This window comes from Gobius niger (genome assembly GCF_951799975.1).
Source record: "Gobius niger genome assembly, chromosome: 3".
NCBI classification, from domain to species: domain Eukaryota; kingdom Metazoa; phylum Chordata; class Actinopteri; order Gobiiformes; family Gobiidae; genus Gobius; species Gobius niger.
In genome coordinates, this window is record NC_136854.1 from 10,184,233 (window position 1) to 10,209,678 (window position 25,446).

The window sequence follows — 25,446 nt, forward strand, 5'->3', positions numbered from 1 at the left end:
ACAAAACACGAGAGAATGGGCATAATAAAGGAAAAGGAAATCTTTGACTGCACTTCTCATGAGTGGCATTATTACTATTGTCAGTTTACATTTTCCCAAAAGTAACTCAGCTACATTTTTAAAAGAAATATGTAATACAAACTATTACATTTACAAATATAGACTGTATTACAATTTTAAAGTAAAATGCTCAACACTGAGGCTGTCGTAGCCCAACAGTTGTAAATCTACTGTTGTAATGCAACAAAGGCTTATTAATTTTGCACAAGTAACATATTTCAGCACATAATAAAAACTATTGGCTCACATAAAGATTACAATCATCTTATCTTCTAAATTCAAAATGAACTTTTCTGCTGCCTATGCTCCGCCCCTGCTCTTCACTTCATTTCTGACTGAGGTGCAGCCTCGCACAGGTCTGTGAAGTGCGGACTCTGGCTCCAGGCAACACAACAGGTAGCTACACTTGGTCTCATGTTTTTGTGCGTCGTGAGTCGGGTCACCATAGTTATAGTTATAGTTACAAGATTGAAGAACCAGAGGCGACTGGGGATTTTTGGCCGCAGGCAGAACCAGGACGGAGCGGGAGCAAACAGGTAAGTATATCTCAAAGGTGTAACAAGACAAAAACAGATCAGGCTTCCACCAAATGAGACGGAACTATCTGGCAGTTTGGAGGGGACTGAGCAGAGTATTTGCAGGTGCCTGCCACGCCGGAGGAGCGAACCATTATGAATAATAATAATAATAATGCATTGGCTTTATATAGCGCTTTTCTGGACACTCAAAGACGCTTTACATTGCACTATTCGTTGACTCCATACTCCATACTCCATACTCGGAATGGAGGGGGGTGCAAAATAAGTATATGATTTTATTCAAAAACACAGAATATTACACTAGAATTTGCTATGTTTAGGACCCAGTCTGACTAGAATATTTTGTCATAATTTTAGTCTCGGTAAAATTAAACTTACACTAAATTTAATGTTGTTTATGAGACTAAAACTGTGACTAAAATGTCCAGATATTTCAGTCAACTAAAAGATGATCTAATAAAAATAAGACTATAATCATTCAAACTTCCAATGAGGGTCTCATATTTAATTTACCTGCAATTTTTGTCGATTAAAACTAGACTAAAATGGAAGAAAATTATTTGATTTGTCTCAACATTGCTCAACTCACATCATTGACACAAGTCAGGGTTGTGGTATGTCTTTGAATATGTTTTCACTGTTTTGTTGTGACAGGGGCAGAAGCACCGGCATGAAGCTCGATGGTTTAAACATCACAAAAGGCAAAAAGAAGCACATCGTCTTCCTCCTGCTGATCACCACTGCTCTCATTGTTCTTCTCAGCAACACAAAGGTAGAGAAAACCCTGGTCACTAATGATGGTTTAACCCTCAACAACAAACAAGATGCTATCTTAAATGTTAACCCTGGCATTACCAAATCATTTTAAGACCCATACATTTTTTTTCCTTTAATATGTGTGGGGGAGATGACCTGCAATATTTCTCTAGTTCTTTACATGGCACTCTCATATTGTTGGCTCTTCAGCACTAAGGCTGGGTAACATTACATTTTTTTTTTTCAATACCAGTACTTTATCAATACTTTTCCCGATACCTATAAAAAGTATTGTCATATTGAACCATAAAACAGATTGAATTTTTTCTTCTTCCTTACATTCAATTGCATTTGTATCATTTATTTGAGATGAAACAACCAAGAAACTTCCTTTAACTACACTTTCCACATTCCTAAATCCACTAAATAGAAAATGTTGATGAAATAACTTCAACGTTAATGAAGCACTGCTTTGTTTTATCTGACTACAGGTTTATCACTTCATGTCAAATCAGTGGTATACAAAAGTTGTCCACTTCACAATACCAGATTTTGAGTTAAAGTCCTTGATGTCAGCACCTGAGCCCGCCAGCAGATCCTCTAACAGATCCACACCACAGCGCTGCAGCTACACATACCTCTCCCCTGAAAACACTCAAGAGGGACGCAGACTTCTGGACTCTATAACTTGGCCTGAAACTCCTCCTCTACCCAAACCGTTTTCTCTGGCTCTGACGACGAGCGGTGCCAAAAGTTCCTTCACCATCGTGCCGCGTGACGGAGGGTGGAGAGTGGGGGACGAGCTGACGGTGAGGATCCAGCTGAGGGACTACAATGGGAACCCAAAGAAGAGTGGAGGGGACTATCTCACAACCAGACTCCACAACCGAAAGCTGGGGGCGGGCGTGGTGGGACAGGTGCAGGACCACCTCAACGGGACGTTCACCGCGGTGTTTCCTCTGCTGTGGAACGGGGCGGCTGACGTAGAGGTGAGGTTTGACTTATATACAGTGGGAACCAGATGTTTACATACACTTTATAAAAAGACACATTTAATTTTTTTTCTCACAGTCTGACATTAAACCAGAATTAACTTTTACTATTAGAATTTAAAAAAAATATTTCTATTTGATAAATGCCAAAAGAATGAGAGATGGAGTTTTCAAAAAACAAAAGGTTTACGTACATTTCATTAATGTTTGGCTGCATTGCCTTTAAACTGTATAACTTGGGTCAAGCATTTTGGATTTCCTTCCACAAGCTTCTCACAATAGTTGGTAGGAGCTTTGGTCCATTCCTCCAAACAGAACTGGTGTAACTGAGACACATTTGTCGGCCACCTTGCATGCTCATGCCTTTTCAGCTCTGCTCATACATTTTCACCTTGAGATCAGGACTGTGTGATAATCCCTTCAAAACATTGACTTTATTATCCTGAAGCCACTTGGAAGACCCATCTGCGCCCATGCTTTAACTTCAGGGCTGATGCCTTGAGATGTTGCTCCAATATTAACAGGGTCATTTACTGAGCGTTTTAACACGTACAAACACGGTAGAGTGCACTAAAATGGAGCAAAAGCTAGTTTAAGTCCCAGATATGACCATGGCCTGCATGCTGGATGAGCGCATGGAGCGCTTGGACTTTGTTTTTTTTTGTTCCAGCAACAACACGTGCACTTACACGATTAAATAAGACAACAGACACAAATCAGGCAGTATCTACAGGCTATTTTTAAGCCAAGATGATTGGTTTGCTATAATAATTTAATATAATAATAAATAATATTCGTTTTTTAATTTAAATGATAATTATTGATTGCCGACATCTGCACAGCAGTAGCAGTTTTGCGCAGACTGTGCTTGTGTAGTAAACTCATTTGCGGCACTAATAATAAGCAGTTTCTAATAGCAAATCAGGTGCAACACGCCCACTGCTCATTTCACCATGATGTCATCTATTTTGTGAAGTGCGCCAGTCCCTCCACAGCATGATGGTGCAGAAACGAAACAAAAAGTATATCTCTCATTCTTCTGGCATTTTGCAAATAGAAATCATTTTTGCAATTGTAATTGACCTTGAAAAGAAGAAGTTCATTCTGGTTTCATGTCAGACAATGAGAAAAAAAATGCAAATGTGTCTTTTTATAAAGTGAATGTAAACATCTTGTTCCTGCTGTATATGACCTAAAGGAGCTGTAATGATGTATACAGACCAAATGTGACCGAGGCCTCAGGCCCGGGTCACACATCTCGTGTTTTTGTAAACGTTTTGACCCTGCATTGCCTCTTTTTGCTGCTTTTTTGTAAATTGCTGCTTTTGTTAGCATGCAAAAGTTTGTGCACACCTGTAGATTTTCATGATTTTCCTTTATAAATCCTTGGTTGTCTGGTTAAGACATTTCAGTTAAATATATCATATAGGAGTGAAATAACGTTTATAAGGTTTATGGAAAGTGTGCAAGAATTATTCAAACAAAATTAGTCATGTGCATAAATTTAGGCACCACAAATGAAAAATTTACTCAATATTTTTGGCCATTCCAGAACGTTGTACTTGTTCCTCTGCATGAGCCTTAGTAGTATTTTGAGCAGTGTTTAGGGTTGTTGTCTTGTTGAAGGATCCAGCCCTGGCGCATCTTCAACTTTGTCACTGATTCCTAGACATTGTTCTCCAGAATCTGCTGATATTGAGTGGAATCCATGCAACCCTCAACTTTAACAAGATTCCCAGTCCCTGCACTGGCCACACAGCCCCACAGCATGATGGAACCACCACCACATTTTACTGTAGGGAGCCGCCATGCAGAACGCCCCAAATAACTCTATTTTAGTTTCATCAGTCCACAGCACCTTATTCCAAAATGAAGCTGGCTTGTCCAAATGTGCTTTAGCAAACCTCAAGCCACACCGTTGTGGCGTGTGCAGAGAAAAGGCTTTTTCCGCATTACTCGTCCATACAGGTCCTTGTGTAAAGTGCGCTGAATAGTTGAACGATGCGCAGTGACACCATTTGATGATGTTGTAGGTCTCTGGAGCTGGTCTGTGAGTTGACTGTGACTGTTCTCACCATCCTGCGCCTCCGCTTATCTGAGATTTTTCTTGGTCTGCCACTTCAGGTCTTAACTAGAACTGTGCCTCTGGTCTTCCAATTCCTCACAATGTTCCTCACAGTTGAAACTGAGAGCTTAAATCTCATCACCGTCCGAGATGAGCCCGATGAGGGTAGTGTCGTCCACAAACTTCATCAGTTTTACGGACGGGTGACTGCAGGTGCAGCAGTTTGTGTACAGGGAGAAGAGCTGATGAAACAAGAGGCAGTGAGATTTGGTTTGATGCAGCCTCGCTTCATGTATATTTTAATTACAGAAATTATATTCAAATACATTACATTTCCCTCTCTGTATTTACCAAAAATCATGTCTACTTTTACTTTGTCTAATCATGTTTCACCTTCTTTTCAAAATCACATGTAACCTTTATACTGTACAAGTACCTTGTTACTACCTTATCTGGTTTATCACTGTTACTTTAAGCTTAAGCAATTTTCACCAGAAAATAGTGCTTTCACTTATATGCTGTGAAAAACTGCGTCTGTCTGGCTCATCTCGAACAAGCCTATTGAGTCGACGTTGCACTCTTCCCCAACACAGACAATAGGTGGCTGTTTCTGAATTGTAAAAGGGAGGGGGCTATAGGGTGAAGTCCATCAAAACACCTCTTGTCTTTGGGATTATTCTGCCCACAAACCAAGAGTTACTCTGGTTTATGGAGGCGAAGCGAACACTCTAGTGCAAGTGAGTTCGCTGGGCGTGGGTCACTCAGGTTTAGAGAAAATGAGTCAAACGTCAATAAAACCCTCTGCTCGGGACACGAGAGGGCCCGTTGGCAAATCTGCCTTGGCCAAAGGGAGGGGCTATAGGGTAAAGTTCAACAAAACACCTCCAGGTGCAATATATCTATACGGATCACAAGTAGACTATTGTGCACACCTCTTGGTGTGCCTTTGGGATTATTCTGCCCACACATCAAGAGTTCCCTATGGTGCCTGCAGGAGTGGGCCTATTGGCCTGTCTGCCTTGGTCAGAGGGAAGGGGCAATAGGGTGAAGTCCGTCAAAACACCTCCAGGTGCCATCCATCCATCCATCCATCCATCCATCCATTTTCTTCCACTTGTCCGTTTCCAGGTCGTGGGGGCAGCTGTTGGAGCTGCCCAAATCACATTGCACCAGCCCCTTATGGCTCCTCGTACAGGTGGTGGGTCCACGGGAGGACGGCCTCATGGTTCTAGCTGGGCCTGTTGGTCTCTCATACGGGGCTTCTAAACCACTCTTTGTCTGATCCGTCACTTAGGACCTGTTTGCTATGGGAGACCCGACCAGGGGCACGAAGCCTCCGACAACATAGCTCCCAGGATCATTCGGGTGCTCAAACCCCTCCACCAAGTTAAGGTGGCGGTTCCAGGGGGGGATTTCCAGGTGCAATAGATCTATACGGATCACAAGTAGACTATTGTGCCGTGACACCTCTTGGTGTGTCTTTGGGATTATTCTGCCCACACACCAAGAGTTCCCTGTGGAGCACAAATGAAAGGGCCCATTGGCCAGTCTGCTCTGGCCAAAGGGGGGGTGCGGGGAATAGGTTTAAAATCCTTTGAAACACCTTCAGGTATGTTTTATTCCCTATGTAGCACACAGGAGAGGGGCCGTTGCCAAGTCTGCCCTGGCCAGAGGTAGGGGTCTGAAGGGTGAAGTCTGTCCAAACACCTCCAGGTGCAATAGATCTATACGGATCACAAGTAGACTATTGTGCCGTAACACCTCTTGGTGTGTCTTTGGGATTATTCTGCCCACACACCAAGAGTTCCCTATGGAGCACAAATGAGAGGGCCTATTGGCCAGTCTGCCCTTGGCAAAGGGGGGTGCGGGGTATAGGTTAAAATCCTTTAAAACACTTTCAGGTATGTTATATTCCACACAGGAGAGGAGCCGTTGCCCAGTCTGCCCTGGCCAGAGGGAGGGGTCTGAAGGGTGAAATCTGTCCAAACACCTCCAGGTGCATTAGATCTATACGGATCACAAGTAGACTATTGTGCCGTAACACCTCTTGGTGTGTCTTCGGGATTATTCTGCCCACACACCAAGAGTTCCCTATGGAGCACAAATGAGAGGGCCCATTGGCCAGTCTTCCCTGGCCAGAGGGACGGGGCAATAGGGTGAAGTCCGTCAAAACACCTCCAGGTGCCATCCATCTTTCCATTTTCTTCCACTTGTCCGTTTCCAGGTCGTGGGGGCAGCTGTTGGAGCTGCCTAAATCACATTGCACCAGCCCCATATGGCTCCTCATACAGGTGGTGGGTCCACGGCAGGATCGCCTCATAGTTCAAACCGGACCTGTTGGTCTGTCATACGGGGCTTCTGAACCGCTCTTTGTCTGACCCGTCACTTAGGACCTGTTTGCCATGGGGATCTGGAGAAAGCGTTTGACCGTGTCCCTCGTGGTGCCCTGTGGGGGGTGCTCTGGGAGTATGGGGTCCAGGGCCCTTTGCTAAAGGCTGTCCGTTCCTTGTATGACCGCAGCAGGAGCTTGGTTCGCACTGGTTCACATTGGTCTTGTTCCCGAGTGAGGGACGGATGGAGCGTGAGATTGACATACGGATCGGTGCAGCGTCAGCAGTGATGCGGTCGCTGTATCGGACTGCCGTGGTGAAGAGGGAGCTGAGTCGCGGGGCAAAGCTCTCGATTTACCGATCGATCTACTCACCTATGGTCATGAGATTTGGGTAATGACCGAAAGGACAAGACCGCAAATACAAGTGGCAGGGCACGCTGGTGGGACTATGTCTCCGAGCTGGCCTGGTTTCGCCTTGGGGTCCCCCCAGAACAGCTGGAGGAGGTGTGCGTGGATTGGGAAGTTTGGGCATCTCTGCTGAGAATGCTGCCCCGCGACCCGGCCTCGGATAAAGCGGAAGAAAATGGATGGATGGATGGATGGATGGATGGATGGATGGATGGATGGATGGATGGAAGATTCACGTGTGAGACCATTTGCCAATCCCACACCCCTTCCCCCCTCTAGCCAGAGCAGAGGGTGGTGGGGCGATTGGAGGTTATAGGGTGAAGTCCATCAAAACTGTGGGGCCATGAAGGCAAAACAAATGCTCTCCCCGGTGGTGAACTGACTTCTGATAGTACTGCGATCCTATGAGGCTCAGAATGACATACATGCCGTTGCTCTTGGCAACGCTGTCAGGAAACAGGAAGTAAACTCTGTGCACGGAATGTTGCAATTAGTGATGATGTCATCCCAATAGATACAACGGCATCTCTGGAATCTCTAATTCTCTAATTATTCAAAAACTACTTTACAAATTCAGAATATGAATGAATATTCTATGAATATAGTTTTCTACGAAATAAAGATACAAACACATGGGGAGGAGCAAAGTGGTTCAACAGCCCATAAATACATAAATAACGGAGAATGCTAAGATAATGCTTCATGCTAGCATCGTTCTAATGCTAATGCTAGCTACAACTGCCGTTTTTTTCCATTCTACTGAACAATCAGCTGTGAATAAACATCCATTTGGACCCAATTTAGACTTGACTTTACTTGTATGATAAATAAGTTTCTTTTTTCCCACAAATTGGCTAAAAAGTGAAAAGATTCTGTTTTTATGTATCTGTATTTATGTATACCATCTGTATTCATGTATACATTTTTCTGGCAAAGATGTAACAGTCCATGGTCAAATAGCCTAATGATTCTGGTAAAGTGGGTTCAGTTAAAATTGTATGTTGGTACAATTTTAAGGGCAAATAGCTTCCACCACCCCTGGTTGCTGAAAAAAATTCCTTGCGGTCAGTTTCAGTGACTGCTAAGGATTTGTGATGATGATGACAACTTTGAACATCATGCTCTCAAGAGATGGGACAAAGATTCAAGAGTAGAGGCTACAAAGAGGAAGTCATTGAAACAGCTTATCAAAAAGCTAAAAGTCAAAATCGTAATGACCCACTAGCTAAGAAGCAAAAACAAGAGGATCGTGTTAATCAAGTATACTTTGTGACACAATACAGCTCTGAAGCAAACAAAATTAAACAAATTATAAAACAGAACTGGATTATCCTCACAAGCAACAGCCTACCGAGAGAAGCTCTCCCAGAAACTCCAACTATCAGTTTCCGAAGAGCTCCTCCTCTACAAAAGAAAACTTAGCTTAGTTCAAAACCAGGAAACTACAGATGCGGTAACTGTACCCACTGTGACACCATTAAGACCACTAACTGCTTTATGGACACTACATCAAATAAAAAATGTATTAACTGTAACACCAGTTATGTGGTCTACAGGCTTGAGTGCCCATGTGGCTGTTTCTATATTGGTAGAACTAAGCGCAAGCTAAAATGTAGATTGGCAGAACATAAACAGGCCATACGTACAGGGAATCCTCTATACCCCATGGCACTGCATTTTAAACACTCTAACCATGGACTTAACACCTTAAAAGCCTTTGGTATAGATCACATCCCTGAGCCCTTAAGAGGAGGCGACAGACTTAAAAGTCTCCTGCAGAGGGAGTCCTTCTGGATCTACACTCTTAAAGCAACAGAGCATCCAGGTCTCAGTGGGGAACTGGACTTTACCCCTTTTTTTTAATGCTTCTGTTTATAGAAGATGTTTGTATATATGACTGTAAATGATTTGTAGATATTTGTATATCATCTTGATATGTATTTCTGTGTTCCTAGTATTCTGAAATCCTGCTCATAGGATGTACTGCATCAGCTGACCGAGTTCCAGCCCATATGGGTCATGTGACCACTTAATACAGTTTAAAAGCTGCATGCTCACACATCACTCGAGTACTGCCCTGACCAAGGCCTATACGGCTGAAACGCGTAGGCAATGTTTTAATCTAATGGCCATGCTGCAATAAAGGCCTTTTGCCTATACTTTTTCGTTGAGCGCCTCTGTTTTGTATCTTTTTAATGTATGTTGGTATTTTTTAAGAGGGAATGGTTCACTGGATATTTTTCTGACATTTTTCTGAAGATTCACATGACCTTTATGGACAAAATCTATAGGCGCAGCCAGGGGCCGGAGGGTGTCCGGTTTGGGAGCCTCAGAGTCTCATCTCTACTGTTTGCGGACGATGTTGTTCTGTTGGCTTCAACAAATCAGGACCTTCAGCTGCTCTGGGGCGGTTTGCAGCCGAGTGTGCAGCGGCCGGGATGAGGATCAGCACCTCCAAATCTGAGGCCATGGTTCTCCTCCGGAAAAAGGTGGCTTCCCCTCTACAGGTCGGTGGGGAGTCCTTACCTCAAGTGGAGGAGTTCAAGTATCTCGGGGTCTTGTTCACGAGTGAGAGACGGATGGAGCGTGAGATCGACAGACGGATCGGTGCAGCGTCAGCAGTGATGCGGTCGCTGTATCGGACTGTCGTGGTGAAGAGGGAGCTGAGTCGGAGGCAAAGCTCTCGATCTACGTTCTCACCCTCACCTATGGTCATGAGATTTGGGTAATGACCGAAAGGACAAGATCGCGAATAAGAGTGGCCGAAATGAGTTTCCTTCGCAGGGTGGCTGGGCGCACCCTTCGAGATCGGGTGAGGAGCTCAGTTACCCGGGAGGAGCTCGGAGTAGAGTCGCTGCTCCTTCACATCGAAAGGAGCCAGCTGAGGTGGCTAGGGCATCTGTTCCAGATGCCTCCGGGTCGGGAGGTGTTCCAGGCATGTCCTAATGGGAAGAGGCCTTGTGGAAGGCCCAGGGCACGCTGGTGGGACTATGTCTCCGAGCTGGCCTGGTGTCGCCTCGGGGTCGCCCCAGAACAGCTGGAGGAGGTGTGTGTGGATCGGGAAGTCTGGGCATCTTTGCTGAAACTGCTGCCCCCGTGACCCGGCCCTGGATAAAGCGGAAGAAAATGGATGGATGGATGGATGGAAGATTCACATGTGTAAATTGTAAAGCTTTTTGTGCTATATTAACGTTGGAAAACTCTTTATAGCTTATTCATTTGTTTTGGGTTTGTAGTTATTTGCAAATGAGATTTAAAAAGGAGAATAAATCTTCTAATCTAAGAATGTTTATCCACAAAACAAGTGCAAACAAGTACAAATTCTCATATTTTTTCTTATTATTTTAGGCTTTGGTATTTTTTTTGTTTTGTTTATAAAGTGTCGTAGCTCTATCTGTTTTTTTTTTTTACAGCACTTCCATTGTAATTAACCTTCAAAGCCTCACTTGAACAGAGCACATTTTCTCCCAGCTCTAAAGGTTTCATCAAAGAATTGTCAAAAGAGCAACAAAAACAAGACACAAATGTGACAAATAAGTGATGTAGAAAGTGGCAAAGCTGCGATGAAAAAAATGTCAAAAAAGAGATAACTTTGCCAGGAAATAGATCAGTTTAGATCGGTTTTGTAGGTCTTCAAATGAGGCGTTACACTGAATGTGTTCTCAGTGCAGGCTGTAAACTAGTTCCCTCTCTCTTTGCAGACTCACTCACATTTAGATTTTTCACCCGAGAATAAACCAACCCTGTTCATCATAGTGCCCCGGGACATTATTGCCACATCTGGTTTATCATGGCTTTGAAACCCGGCTGCTTGACAATGCTGCTCAGGTGCAGACCTTGAATGACAAAGTTCCAAATGAATTCATCCACGCTCTTCTGTGAGACCCTCTTGACATGCCACAATTTAAGCTGTTTGGATGAGCCTTCATCAGATGAGGCCGACTTCCTTTTCAATGGAGCTGCAGTGAGATTTTTGTATCTCTCCAGATGATTGGCATGTTTCCTCTGTTTGCAAACAAATCTAAAAACAGGTCAGCTTAAATGTATTCCTTGCATTTAAAAAATACAGTCACCTATTTGTAATACTGAGATACAATACAAATTAATTAACAACTTGATTTGGTAAATTTAAGTAAATTTATGTATTTTTGATTTGACTATGATAATATGAAAGCTAACAATAAAATAGTATTTTCCTCCCCCTACATGTTTCAACAATGTCCTAATGTGTAGAATGAGCCCAGACATATTTACCACAACTGCCTCTAAAATCCTGCACTGTCACTCAAAACGGTGTTAATTCGGGTCAGAAGTGCCGTCATGCACGAGCTTAATATAGAAGGTGCAGCTACACATATGACCCGAGGTGGCAGTAGTGAGTATAAAATGACCAACTTGCATCTAGCCCCTTTAAAGCCAACAGCAACAAAAAGTTCTTTCAGGTAAGGCCATGGGTGCCGTGTTTCCTGTCTTTCCGTGTCGGTAAGTAGAAAGTAGAAAGTACAGAAACATGTGTTTTAAAGGTAAGGAGTAAAAATAAAAAGTTGCCAGGAAAAAAAATACTCCAGTAAAGTACAGATACCTGAAAAATCTACGTAAGTACAGTACTTCGTTACTTCCCACCTCTGGGTACAGGGACGATGGTGGCCCCCCGCCTGGATCACACCGTGAGAAATTGGAACATTAGCCTACATAATTCTTAAAAAACAAAGAAAAAAACAAATGGCTAAAATAAAATTAATAAAATTATGAACATATAATGGCACTCTGGTAAAATAGCACGCACATACGACAATAAAATATTATAATATGCGCTAATAAAAATATGTATATTTTATCTACATGATCTGGCGACCCCTCAAATTTGTCTCACGACCCCCTTGGGGGTCCCACTGCCATAAGCCACTGCGCCAAACCCCCTCACCCCCCTCGCCCCCACCCTCGAGTGATTCATGCGCAACCACTGTTGATTGACAGGAGCACATTTAATAATAAAAATAATAATAATAAAAAAATAAGATTCTGCACAAGCCAAACTTTATAAAAGTGACAAAATACATGTTGGTCTCCACAGCTCAGTCACATGTCAGTGTTAAAGACTCAGTAAACAGATTAAATGCTTTTGCTTTCATTTAGTAGAAACTTAAGCCACATGGATCATTTGCTACTGTAGCTTTATGAAACACTATGGGACACTAACACTAAAGGGAAATGTATGGCTCATTTGGATTTTTTTTTTCTCCTTAAATGCCTTTGTTTGGACACTATGTTGTTGTTGGACACTACAGTAGGTGGCGACATGCACTTTTGTTTGGCCTGCACTCCACCAATAACTTTAAAGGAGAAGAAAAACAGCTGTTGGTGATGTCACTTCCCTTTCCCCTGCTTAAGGATGGACGGATTGTTCAAAATGCTGCTGAAGCTCTAGTTCACTAACTGCATAGATCTAACAGTCGACCCCATGAAAGGTTAAGGAGTTAGTTGCTAGTGTTAGTGCTTAGAGGCTACAATTTGATGGTTTCAGACGCAGCCCTTGTTTCCCTTGTCCTTTGTCGCGTCATTGTCTACGTCAGCCCCGGTTTGTTTGAGTTGTTCTCTGTATTTGGCTTTGGTTTGGTTTTCGTCATTTATTAAACTTCGCCAGTTTTGTTGCAGTCCAGCATTTTGGGTTTTATTTTCTTCGCACCATCGTCAACCATGACAGCGACAGTGTGCACCTGCGGGATTCGAACTGCCAACCACACTTTGTGTCCAATAGACAGAGCCCATTTCTTAGATTTTTATTAGACAATATAATGACACTAATAATAATTAAAAAATTAAAAAACTGACCCAAACTTGAGCATCATGCATGATACCTCTGTGCGATCCGGCCGGGCTTGGGCATAGAATCTTACCTCTAACATGGCTGAAACATGTTTAATAACAAACTAGGTGCGAGCTTGCATGCTTCCGGTGTGAATTCACCATTACAATTTCTTGCATGTCTTTCCTGTATCAACAGTTGTCTCAACCAGGACCCAACACTGTATTACATAAGTGAGAGGGCGACTGAGCGATGATGTGGGTTCAGTATATTATCAAGTCAGGTGCTCTTCCAGGATCCGTATGCAAAAAGCTTCATTCGAAAAAGAGAAAGGAGGTCTGACTTATAACTAAAAATCCTTTATTATGTGGAGGGACACCACACTGTACATGACATGTGAAATGTTAAATTGACTTGAACCCTCTGAATGAATGTTAACTGATTCCAGGTGCTGCTGGTGCAGACGAGTGAGTCCATCACAGTTTTAAAGCGTGTGGATGAGGAGCAGCCTGACAGGATCCAGTTTAGCAGTGACTTCAGGTTGGGAAGTGTCACCGAGACAAGCACTTGTAACGTGTGTCTGGATCCGGACAAGGCTCCTCTGTGCGACTGCACTGACCTCCACACTGGGGAGCAGTGGTTCTGCTACAAACCCAAAACTCTGGACTGTACCACCCGCGTGAGCCATGTGGTGGTTTGGCTCGGCCTGAAAATCAGCAAAGAAGAAAGTCTCCTCTTCCAAAGGTATAAACAGTACTTTTTACTCTGCTTTATGTACATTACAGTCAATGTGAATACTTTTCTAATCTTAGCTCTGTAGCTCAACGGTACAGTGCCTCTCGTGAGTATTCATACTCCTTGAACTTTTGCACATTTTGTCATGTTTTCAACCCTAAACATAAAGATTTTATTTTGATTTTTTTACTTAACGTTCACACACAAGTAACCGACAACTGTGAAGTGAAAGCAAAATGATCCATTATTCTGTTATTTTTCAAAAAATAGAAAAGTGAAAAGTGGGGCGTGCATAAGTATTCATACAGCATTTTCTGAGAGCATTAAATTGCCTTTATAACATTCCTAATGACTCCAGAATGTTCACACCTTGGCCTAACGTTTAAATAGAGGTCACCTGTGTGTAATCTACTCTCAGTTTAATTTCAGCTGTTCTTTTAGGCCCTCAGAGCTGTGGTCGGAGTGTATTGGTCACTAAACAACATCATGAAGGCCAAGGAGCACCAGAGAGGTCAGGGATAAAGTTCTGTAGAAATATAAAGCAGCGTTAAGTTATACAAAGATTTCCCAAGATTTAAGCATCTCCCGGGGCAACTGTTCAATCCATCATTCAGAAATGGAAAGAGTATAGCACCACTGCCAACTTACCAAGACACGGTCGCCCATCTAAAATATTAGATCAAACAAGGAGAGCACTGGTAAGAAATACAACCAAGTGCCCCAAGATAACTCTGGAGGAGCTGTGAAGTCCTGCCGCTGAGCTGGGGGAATCTGTACATGGGACAACTATAAGTCGTATCTACACAAATCTGGCCTTCATGGACGAGTGGAAGAAGAAAGCCATTACTGAAAGGAGGCCATAAGAAATCCCGTTTGAAGTTTACTAGAAGTCATATGGAGGACACAGCTCCATGTGGAAGAAGGAGCTTTGGTCAGATGGGACAAAAATTGAACTTTTTGGCCCAAATGCAAAACGTTATGTATGAAGCAAACCTAACACTGCTCATCATCCTGAGTGCACCATCCCCAGTGTCAAATATACGGGGGGGAGCATCATGATGTGGGGCTGCTTTTCCTCAGCGGGGGCTGGGGAGATTGTAAGAATAGTTGTGAAGATGGATGGAGCCTAATACAGAGAAATTTTGGAGGAAAACCTGCTGGAGTCAGCAAGAGAACTGAGGCTGGGGCGGAGATTCACCTTCCAGCAGGACAATGACCCTAAACACAAAGCTAAATCTACAATGGAATGGTTCAATAAAAACATATTAATGTGTTAGAATGGCCCAGTCAAAGTCCTGACCTAAATCCTATTAAAAATCTGTGGAATAATGTGAAAACTGCTGTTCACAAACGCTCTCCTTCTAATCTGACTGTTTTGTAAAGAGGAATGGGCTAAAATGTCAGTCTCTACATGTGCAAATCTTGTAGAGTCAAATCCCAAAAGACTTGTGCTGTTATTGCAGCAAAAGGGGGTTCCACAAAGTATTCATTCATGCTGTATGAATACTTATGCACGCCCCACTTTTCACTTTTCTATTTTAAAAAAAAAAACAGAATCATGCATCAGTTTGCTTTCACTTCACAGTTGTCTGTTACTTGTGTGTGAACGTTCAGTAAAAAAATCAAAATAAAATCTTTATGTTTAGGGTTGTAAACTTGACAAAATGTGCAAAAGTTCAAGGTGTATGAATACTTTCGAGAGGCACTGTATGTCAAATAAACCTGCACGCTTGATTCATGACGACCTCTCTTCGATTTTCATTTAATATAGTCTTAATGTTTACCATAACGGACTCAGCACACCAGTAACAGAGAGCACACTTTACCCATCCTCAATACAAGGTGTTCATTGAAATGTGAATGTTGTTGTTGCAAGTTTATTAGATCCATTCTGTATTTTCTTTGACCTCTCTGTTAAACCCAAGCCAACAGATGGTAAGTAAGTAAGTAAGCGCTTTATTGTCATTGTACAACGAAATAGTGTTCAGGAGTCAGTCCTGAGCCGCGCTGCCACTTTGTGTCAACCTAACCCGCATGACCTTGGAGGACCGGGAAACTGTAGCACTCGGAAGAAACCTGGCTGGCTGCCCTCTGTCTCCTCTGAAATGGCGCACCACCTCCAGGGTTTGTTCCAGGTGGTGTCCTGCACTGGTCAGCTTCCCCTCATTTGTCCCTTTGTTTCCTGTAGCTCCTCTTTTGACGCCTCCACTGTGCTGTGTGGGGGCTCTTGGTGCCTCTAAAGTGTTTCAGAAGAAGACATTTGTAGGTGTTTAGCTGATAAGCTAAGAATGGTTAAAAGCTCACAGTAGGTTAATCGTTAAAGTTCTAGGACGCATGGTAAACCGCTGTCACGTGTCATGAGCTGTAGCACGCCGCATTTGTGTCAAATGTGCACTCAATGGTGAAAATGATCATACCTCTTATCTCTGGTGATTATTAGATGCAGGACTAAACATGGTGAGTGGCGAGGGTGTCACAAGACGGAGAACATGCATCACGCAATCCAGGCTAGCTGCAATGGGACAATGAACTGCATTTGTGATCAACTTGGTGTAGTTTGTTGATTTGCGAACAATGCTATAGTTTGCAAATAGAACTATGCTATAGCGAACTATGCTATATATACTATGCTATATTCCAGGATGAAATTCCTTTAAATTTTCATGCACTTGTTTGTGTGACTGACTGTGGATACAAATTGTGAAAACTATTAGTATTGTTTATTCTTTTCTAGGGGCATCAACATGAAAGTTCTCATTAAGGCCTTGGGAAAAACAACAGTCACAATTTCAGCAAAAGCAGGTAAATTTTTTTTTTTTTTTTTACTTGGTTCTTATTTCATTTCCAAATTTTAACCCTTGCCTTAGACATTCCCCTTCATTCTGCGCATACATGAGAGATCAAGTGGTATCCCAGTTCTGTTTTGCAGTGAGAGGTACAGGGTCTACGCACACCAGCGACACGTGACTTCTGAGTAAATTCTCCAGACGCCGCTGTCCTTCCTCTCTGATTAGACTTCATATTTTTTATCTTTTTATTTTATCGATGCTAAAAATGAATGGGATTTTTTACGTCCAGAGGGATCCGTAGGGGTCGGGTGCCAAGAAGACTGGGTGGCGTGTGCGTAGCTTCTTGCGTTCGGGACATGGAACATCACCTCGCTGGGGGGGAAGGAGCCAGAGCTTGTGCGGGAGGTTGAGAGATACCGGCTACATATAGTCGGGCTCACCTCCACGCACAGCTTGGGTTCCGGATCCCAACTCCTGGAGAGAGGCTGGACTCTCCATTTTTCTGGAGTTGCCCACGGGGAGAGGCGGCGGGCTGGGGTGGGTTTGCTCATAGCCCCCCAGCTCAGCCGTCACGTGTTGGAGTTCACCCCAGTGAACGAGAGGGTCGCGTCCCTACGCCTTCGGGTTGGGGACAGGTCTCTCACCGTTGTCTCGGACTACGGGCCCAACATCGATGCAGAATACCCGGCCTTCTTGGAGTCCCTGGGAGGGGCACTAGATGGTGCTCCGACTGGGGACTCCATTGTTCTACTGGGGGACTTCAACGCCCACGTGGGTAACGACAGTGAGACCTAGACGGGAGTGATTGGGAAGAACGGCCTTCCCGATCTGAACCCGAGTGGTGTTCTGTTTTTAGGCTTCTGTGCTAGTCGCGGTTTGTCCATAACGAACACCATGTTCGAGCACAAGGGTGTCCATAAGTGCACGTGGCACCAGGACACCCTAGGCAGGAGGTCGATGATCGACTTTGTAGTTGTGTCGTCTGATCTCCGGCCGTGTGTCTCGGACACTCGGCTGAAGAGAGGGACTGAGCTGTCAACTGATCACCACCTGGTGGTGAGCTGGATCCGCTGGCAGGGGAGGAAGCCGGTCAGACCAGGCAGGCCCAAGCGTGTTGCGAGGGTCTGTTGGGAACGTCTGGCGGATCCCTCTGTCAGTGGGGTCTTCAACTCCCACATCCGGAAGAGCTTCACCCAGATTCCGAGGGAGGCTGGGGACATGGAGTCCGAGTGGACCATGTTCTCCTCCATTGTTGATGTGGCTGCTCGCAGTTGTGGCCGTAAGGTCTCTGGTGCCTGTCGCGGCGGCAATCCCCGAACCCGGTGGTGGCGCCCGGAAGTAAGGGATGCCGTCAAGCTGAAGAAGGAGTCCTACCTGGCCTTGTTGGCTTGTGGGACTCGTGCGGTCACAGAGGCAAAAACTCGGGTCTGGGAGGAATTTGGAGAAGCCATGGAGGAGGACTATCGGTCGACCTCGAAGAGATTCTGGCAAACCATCCGGCGCCTCAGGAGGGGGAAGCAGTGCTTCACCAGCACTGTTTACAGTGCGGGTGGGGGGCTGCTGACCTCGACTAGGGATGTTGTCGGGCAGTGGAAGGAGTACTTCGAGGATCTCCTCAATCCCACCGTCACGTCTTCCTCCGCCATTCATTGCTGCCATACGCGCATTCACTGTATTCAGCCACAACTCATTCTATCATCTTTACAGCAGGTTTTTTTTTATGTAAATAGGCAGTGGATTTTTCTAAAATAAGCAGCTTGTGAATCAGAGAATGCTTTTATGGAGTTTAGTGTCTCCTATTTTCCACATTGTGTGCTTCTGTGCGCAAGTTCACATTACCTCTGCTTTTTGGTATGCCCCTCTCCTGATCCTGGCACTCTCAGCAGGGTCAACCCGTCATTCCGACACTTTTTGATACCTCTATTACGACAATAGCTTTGAGTTCAGTTTGTAAACTCCACTATCCTTCAGTCTAGGGCTAAGGTAAGTTTAGGATTAGTTTGTAAACTCCACTCTCCTTAAGGTTAGGGCTAAGGTAAAGTCAGGGTTAGTTTGTAAACTCCACTCTCCTTAAGGTTAGGGCTTAGGTAAAGTTAGGGTTAGTTTGTAAACTCCACTCTCCTTAAGGTTAGGGCTTAGGTAAAGTTAGGGTTAGTTTGTAAACTCCACTATCCTGAAGGTTTGGGCTGAGGTAAAGTTAGGGTTACTTTGTAAACTCCACTATCCTTAAGGTTAAGGCTAAGGTAAGGTTAGGGTTAGTTTGTAAACTCCACTATCCTCAAGGTTAGGGCTAAGGTAAGGTTAGGGTTAGTTTGTAAACTCCACTATCCTTAAGGTTAGGGTTAGTTTGTAAACTCCACTATCCTCAAGGTTAGGGCTAAGGTAAGGTTAGGGTTAGTTTGTAAACTCCACTATCCTCAAGGTTAGGGCTAAGGTAAGGTTAGGGTTAGTTTGTAAACTCCACTATCCTTAAAGTTAGGGCTAAGGTAAAGTTAGGGTTAGTTTGTAAACTCCACTATCCTGAAGATTTGGGGTAAGGTAAAGTTAGCTTTAGTTTGTAAACTCCACTATCCTTAAGGTTATGGCTAAGGTAAGGTTAGGGTTAGTTTGTAAACTCCACTATCCTGAAGGTTAGGGTTAGTTTGTAAACTCCACTATCTTCAAGGTTCGGGCTCAGGTAAGGTTAGTATTATTATTATCTTGTGTGACGGAATGGCAGGACGTTGCACAAAAGATAAAAGTGTCACCACAAAGGGGGAAAAAAATTTCTGACAATTAGACCTCAATGTCGGAAAGGCAGGGTGTAAACCCCCTGCCAGAATTAAGAGAGAATGCGAGGGGATAAGACATGCCAGTCTCGTTCATTTTAAGCGCATTTTTGCATTGAATTAAAGTCGTGGTCCATTCAGACAGATCATACTGATAACGCATACATTTAATGGTTGGGGGTCGGGTCAGGTGGTTAAAATAGAAACAATGTTGCGGTGCTGAAAAAAACCCTGACCCACGCATCTCTAATGAGAAATTATGGGAGAAATAAACATTATCTTTCTGTTTTCTGGTTCTAGATTACAATTATTTTAGTATCGAAAAACAAAAAAATCGCTCAGGTATAGGTATCGAAAACCAGGCATCATTGAAGCACCGGTATCAAAGAGAATTTAAAAGGTACCCGGCCCTTGGTGTAATGAAATATAGCCATAGTAAAACAATATTACATCTTTTCTTTGTACAGGTGAGACTAAGACGATTACTACTGAACCTTCTGGATATTACTATGCAAACGAATGGCGACCACTTGGGGGCTCCAAGGTTCACCAGTTTAATGACGCCTCGGTCATGACTGCCTGCCTCAAGGGTAAACGGCTGCATATGTTTGGAGACTCCACCACCAGACAGTTCTACGAATTCATCACACTAAAGCTACCAAGTAAAGTTTTTTTTACATACTCTATGACTTAAGTGTATAAGTAGACAGTACAATTCTGATGCAGAACTAGAACTCCTTTTAACAGGTTATCAGTGTATATGCAGTGTATTGCTGCAGAAGTGGACCCAGAAGTGGACTCCATCACCCCTGCTGAATTCACAGAGGTAGTTAGAAAGCTCCTCGGTGGGATGGCTCCAGACGTGGATGAGATTCATTCTGAGTACCTTAGTCTCTGGATGTTGTAAGACTGTCTTGGCTGACACATCCCTAAAATCGCGTGGTGGTCCCTCTGTTTAAGAAGGGGAACCGGAGGGTATTCTCCAACTATACTGCAGAAGGATCCCACTCCTCACTCGCCAATGGTCGAACCTTGGATACAGGAGGAACAATGCGGTTTTCGTCCCGGTTGCGGAATACTGGACTAGCTCTATACCCTCCATCAGGTGGTTGAGGGTTCGTGGGAGTTTGCCCAACCAGTCCATATTGCCGGCAGTAAGTCAGACCCGTTGGGGTGTCCAGTTTGGGAACCTCAGGATCTCATCTCTGCTTTTTGCAGATGATGTTGTTCTGTTGGCTTCAACAAATCAGGACCTTCAGCGTGCACTGGTGCGGTTTGTTAGTGTGAAGCAGCCGGGATGAGGATCAGCACCTCCAAATCCGAGGCCATGCTTCAAGTGAGAGATCAAGTATCTCGGGGTCATGTTCACGAGTGAGGGATGGATGGAGTGAGATCGACAGACGGATCTGTGCGGAGTCAGCATTAATGCGGTCGCTGTATCAGACTGTTGTGGTGAAGAGGGATCGGTTTGTGCCTGCTGCTGTCAAGTTGGATCCGTAAAGAAACTGGTGTTGCCCCAGAACAGCTGGATTTGTGTGTGAAAAGGGAAGTCTGGGCGTCTTTGCTTAGACAGCTGCCCCTGTGACACGGTCCGGATAAAGCAGAACAAAATAGATAGATAGATGGATGGATACAGTAAATCTGTATCAATTAAAGACCAGTGCCCCCGAACAACTCCCCCGTCATTCTGCGTCTACCTCAACACGTTTCCTCAGCCCCACCCCCTGGTCAATGGTCGGTTGTCGTTCCTGTCACTCAGAAAAAAATCCAACACGTGACCTCGTGAACTGTGTATTTCCCATGTCTGGATGGTGCTTTGCCTTAACTTTAACCTGATTGTATTTTTGCATAACTTCTTTTGTAAGGCACATTGAGTTGCCTGGTGTTCAAAATGCGCGCTATAAATAAACATGCCTTGCCTTGCCTTGCAGTGTCGTGGGGCACTTTTTTTTTTTACCAATGAGTTAAAACGTGTCCTAATTTACTTGACTCCACAATATGGTCAAAATGAAAATCATTCATTCAACGCATTCAATGATGAAATGACAGAATATTCAGTTATTTCTAAAATACAAAGGTCTTCAAGGCTTGGAATCAGCACTACATTCCTGTTTTCATGAGTTTTTCTCTTTCAGATCTGCTGAGGTTTGAAAAGCACAGTACACCTCAGTGTGGCCCGTTCTTGGCTGTCGACCACACCAACGACATCATGATGACCTTCCGCTGCCACGGCCCTCCCTTGCGCAACTACAAGATCAACCTGTCTCAGATGCAGTACGTGGCGAACGAACTGGACCGACTCAACGGCGGACCGGACACCGTGGTCGTGGTGGGCGTCTGGGCGCACTTCGGCTCTTTCCCCATGGAGGTCTACTATCAGCGGCTAATGGCCATTCGCAGGGCAGTGGGACGCTTGCTAAACAGAGCTCCAGGCACTAAGGTGATCGTTCGAACTGCAAACATGAAAGACATGAACGTGGAGGGAAGCCTGTACAACAGCGACTGGTTCTCCCTGCAGCGTGACAAGGTGCTCCGGGCCGTCTTCAACCATCCAGGTGTTCTCTTGTTGGAAGCTTGGGAGATGGTACAGGCCCATTACCTTCCTCATAACCTCCATCCTCCAGCAGAAATCATCAAACTCATGGTTGACATGATTCTGTCCAACACATGCCCAGAAAACGGAGGCTGACTGTTAATGATAGTTGGGATATACAGATCCTTTATTATTAGAATATTAGAATATCATGGAAAAGTTGATTTATTTCCATAATTCCATTCAAAACATGAAACTTCCAAAGATTATAGATTCAGGGCCCACAACTTAAATGATTTCAAGTAGTTAGTTGTTTATTTGAACATAATTTGGGCTTCCAGCTCACAAAACCCACAAAAACAGGATTTCCAAAAATTAGAATACTGTGAAGAAATCAGCCCAAACTTTGCAGGGCATGAATGTTTTAAACTGAGTGTCACACACTACTCAACCTGCACAGGTTTTCCCAGGTGTCGTTCACTTTGGTTCAATTGTCTCAGTTAGGATCAATATGGGGAAGACTGCAGGCTGGACAACCGACCAGAAGACCATCATTGATACCCTCCATGGGTAAGCCACATTAGTTCATAGCTAAGGAGGCTGGCTGTCCACAGAGTGCTATGTCCCATATCAATGGAAAGTCTAGTGGACCACCACATTCAGACGCATCCGGGAGATGGGCTACAACTGTCGGGTTCCTCAGGTCAAACCGCTTCTGAGCCTGAGCCAACGTGGGAAGCGTCTCAACTGGGCCAAGGAGAAGAAAGACTGGACTGTTGGCCAGTGGTCCACTGTCCTCTTTTCCAATGAAAGTAAACTGTGCCTTTCATTGGGGAATCAAGGTCCAAGGGTTTGGAGGGTGTTTGAAGGGTTTGAAGACGGGTGAGGAACAGAACCCAAGCTGCTTAAGGTCCAGTGTGAAATATCCACAGTCAGTCGTGATTTGGGGCAATGTCCAGTGCAGGTGTTGGTAAACTCTGCTTTCTTAAATCCAAGGTCACTGTATCAGTCTGCCAGAATGTTTCAGAGGACTTCATGATTCCTTCTGCTGAGGATCTGTATGGAGATGCAGATTTCATCTTCCAGCAGGACCTGGCCCCTGCCCAAACCGCCAGAAGCACCAAAACCTGGTTTAATGCCCATTCCATCACAGTGCTCGACTGGCCAGCCAACTCGCCGGACCTAAACTCCATTGAGAATCTATGGGGTTTTATTAAGAGGAAAATGTTGGACACCAGACCCCAAAACAAAGAAGAGCTTACAGCAAGCATCAAGGAAATGTATATCTTAATTAAATTAAAATAACAAAGGTATCGAAAAAAAGTACTGTTAAGGCACCGGTACCGAAAAGCAGGTATAGTTAAAGTAGTGGTGTCGAGAAAGAAAACTGTACCCACTACCCAGCCCTATGCATAAGTACCGGCCCCCCTTTCCTTTTAGTGCAACCAACTGTCTTCAGAAGTTGAATGAAGATTTCTGAATGATCAAATGTTGACCCAATGACTAAATAGAGTCTACCTGTGTGTAATCCTATATCTCACTTCATATACAGCTGCTCTGTGATGGTCTCAGAGGTCTTTTAAGAGACTATTGGGCATCATGAAGTCCAAGAACACACCACAGGTCCGGGATAAAGATATTGAGAAGTATAAAGCTGAGTTAGGTTGTGAAAAGATTTCCAAAGCTTGGAACATCTCTCAAAGTACAGTTAAATACACCATCCAGGAATGGAAAGAGTATGACATCATCAGAGCTGTTACCGAGAAGCCTATGATGACCCTGGATAAATTGCAGAGAGCTACAGCTCAGGTCGGGGAAACTACACAAAACAAGTATTAGTCATACACTGCACATATCTGACTTTTATGAAACTGTGGCTAGAAAAAGCCATTTTTGAAAGAAAACCGTTAGAAGTCCCGTTTTCTGTTCAGCAAACGGGACTTCTTATGGTTTTCTTTTACAAATGCCACTCTGCCATAAAGGCCAGATTTGTGCAGTGCACGACTAATAGTTGTTCTGGGTATAGAAGTTTCCCCCACCTGAGCTGTAGCTCTCTGTCCTTGTTCGGTCAGTAAGTTTAGGGGGACTTAGTAGGTTTGCAGTGATGCCAGACTCTTCCCATTCCTGGATGGTGTATTTAACTGTACTTTGAGAGATGTTCACAGCTTTGGAAATCTTTTTATAACCTAACCCAGCTTTATTCTTCTCAATAACTTTATCCTGGACCTGTCTGGTGTGTTCTTGGATTTCATGATGCTTCTGCTCTCTTAACAGACCTCTGAGACCATCACAGAGCAGCTGTATTTGAACTGACATTAGATTACACACAGGTAGACTCTATTTAGTCATTGGGTCAACATGTGATCATTCAGAAATCATCATTCAACTTCTGAAGGCAACTGTTTGCACTAAAAGGAAAGGGGGGCCGGTACTTATGCACATCCCACTTTTCAGCTTATCATTTATTTAAAAAAAATCTAAATCATGTATAGATTTCACTTCACGATTGTGTCACTAGTGTGTAGAGACTGCAGTTACACATAAGACCGCAGGGGCGTCTTGAGAGGGCGTTGCAAGAGGAGGTGACCGCTCTGATGGGAGCACCTCATTTATATTGCACTGCCTTGTGTTCTTCCTTAAGCATTTCTAGACAGTCACATGTAGAAATAAAAACTTTATAAACCCCATTGTGAGCTGAACAAGGTTTGTGTCTTGAGAGAAAGAGATGTCGCCTATAGCCGGTCCCGCTGCGGCGCGGATCGGCTCTCACTTGGTCATAAATGCGTAGCCGAGACAAAAACAAATGCACATTCACCCCTCATTCCCGTACAACCCCTCGCCCCTTCCTGGTCGTGGAGTCTGGTTGGAGGAGAAGGCTGTTTCCTTCACCCCACGTACTTCCCACTTAAATGAGCTAAGTCTGGAGTGGCAAGATCTCAAAGTGTGCTCCTCATAGACTGTATATAAATGGACAGCTTTTGCTCACTCCTCCCTGTTTACCATAATGACTATGGTCGTGGGAGAATTCATGGCGGATTTACAGACTCCCCCTCCCCGGCTCTGACGAAGCATGTTCCTAAAAAGGGCATAAGGGCGGGATCTTCACCGTAGACTCGGCCCTTGCGTGACGTGTAGCTCGCGCTGCTCCGTTGCTAACAGTCCGACCCTCATTAAGTACGAGCAGAGCCGGTGCTGGCCCTTCTGGGGCCCTAAGCAAAAATCCTCACGGGAGCCCTACAGTAGCGTCCCATGGCTATTCGACGAAGAGAGAATCCATTTATGGTTAAAACAGTTCCACTGTTCCAGGGCAGAAGCAGAACATACAGACCTCAATTCAGACCCTGCCCCCTGTGTGAGGACCACTAACCATTAAACCACAGTGAGACTGGTATTTAGGACGACTACTAGTCTATTTCCCTTTTTAAAATAGTAAATGGCAAATGGTCCCATTCTCTCACCTCTGGTCCCTGACCCACAGATTGGGAACCGCTGATTTAAAACTAACTGAAACCTGCTCCTGACGGTTGTTTCTGTCTTATCGCTGAGAATTTGCCTGTGAGTCGCCCAACCCGTTTTAGACTGTGCACATTCAGAGAACCAGAGTTACCGTAAGTAACTGTGCTCATGAGAACCATGTGGATTAAACTCAACAAAAAGGCCAAG

The 25,446-nt window shown here is 44.3% G+C and overlaps 1 protein-coding gene across 1 annotated transcript in view; it reads left to right on the forward strand.

Moving 5' to 3' along the window:
* The window catches only part of LOC306960469 (NXPE family member 3-like), a gene marked incomplete at its 5' end in the record, with an annotated part of 35,477 nt that extends 13,521 nt beyond the window's left edge, over positions 1-21,956 (forward strand). The window contains 6 exons of the mRNA XM_079552899.1: positions 1,254-1,371; positions 1,847-2,344; positions 13,407-13,702; positions 16,428-16,495; positions 19,718-19,912; positions 21,386-21,956. Of these exons, the coding sequence (XP_079409025.1) occupies positions 1,254-1,371; positions 1,847-2,344; positions 13,407-13,702; positions 16,428-16,495; positions 19,718-19,912; positions 21,386-21,939 (1,729 nt within the window). The 3' untranslated portion in view covers positions 21,940-21,956. The remainder of the gene's footprint in view (positions 1-1,253; positions 1,372-1,846; positions 2,345-13,406; positions 13,703-16,427; positions 16,496-19,717; positions 19,913-21,385) is intronic.
* Positions 21,957-25,446: the final 3,490 nt, after the last annotated feature.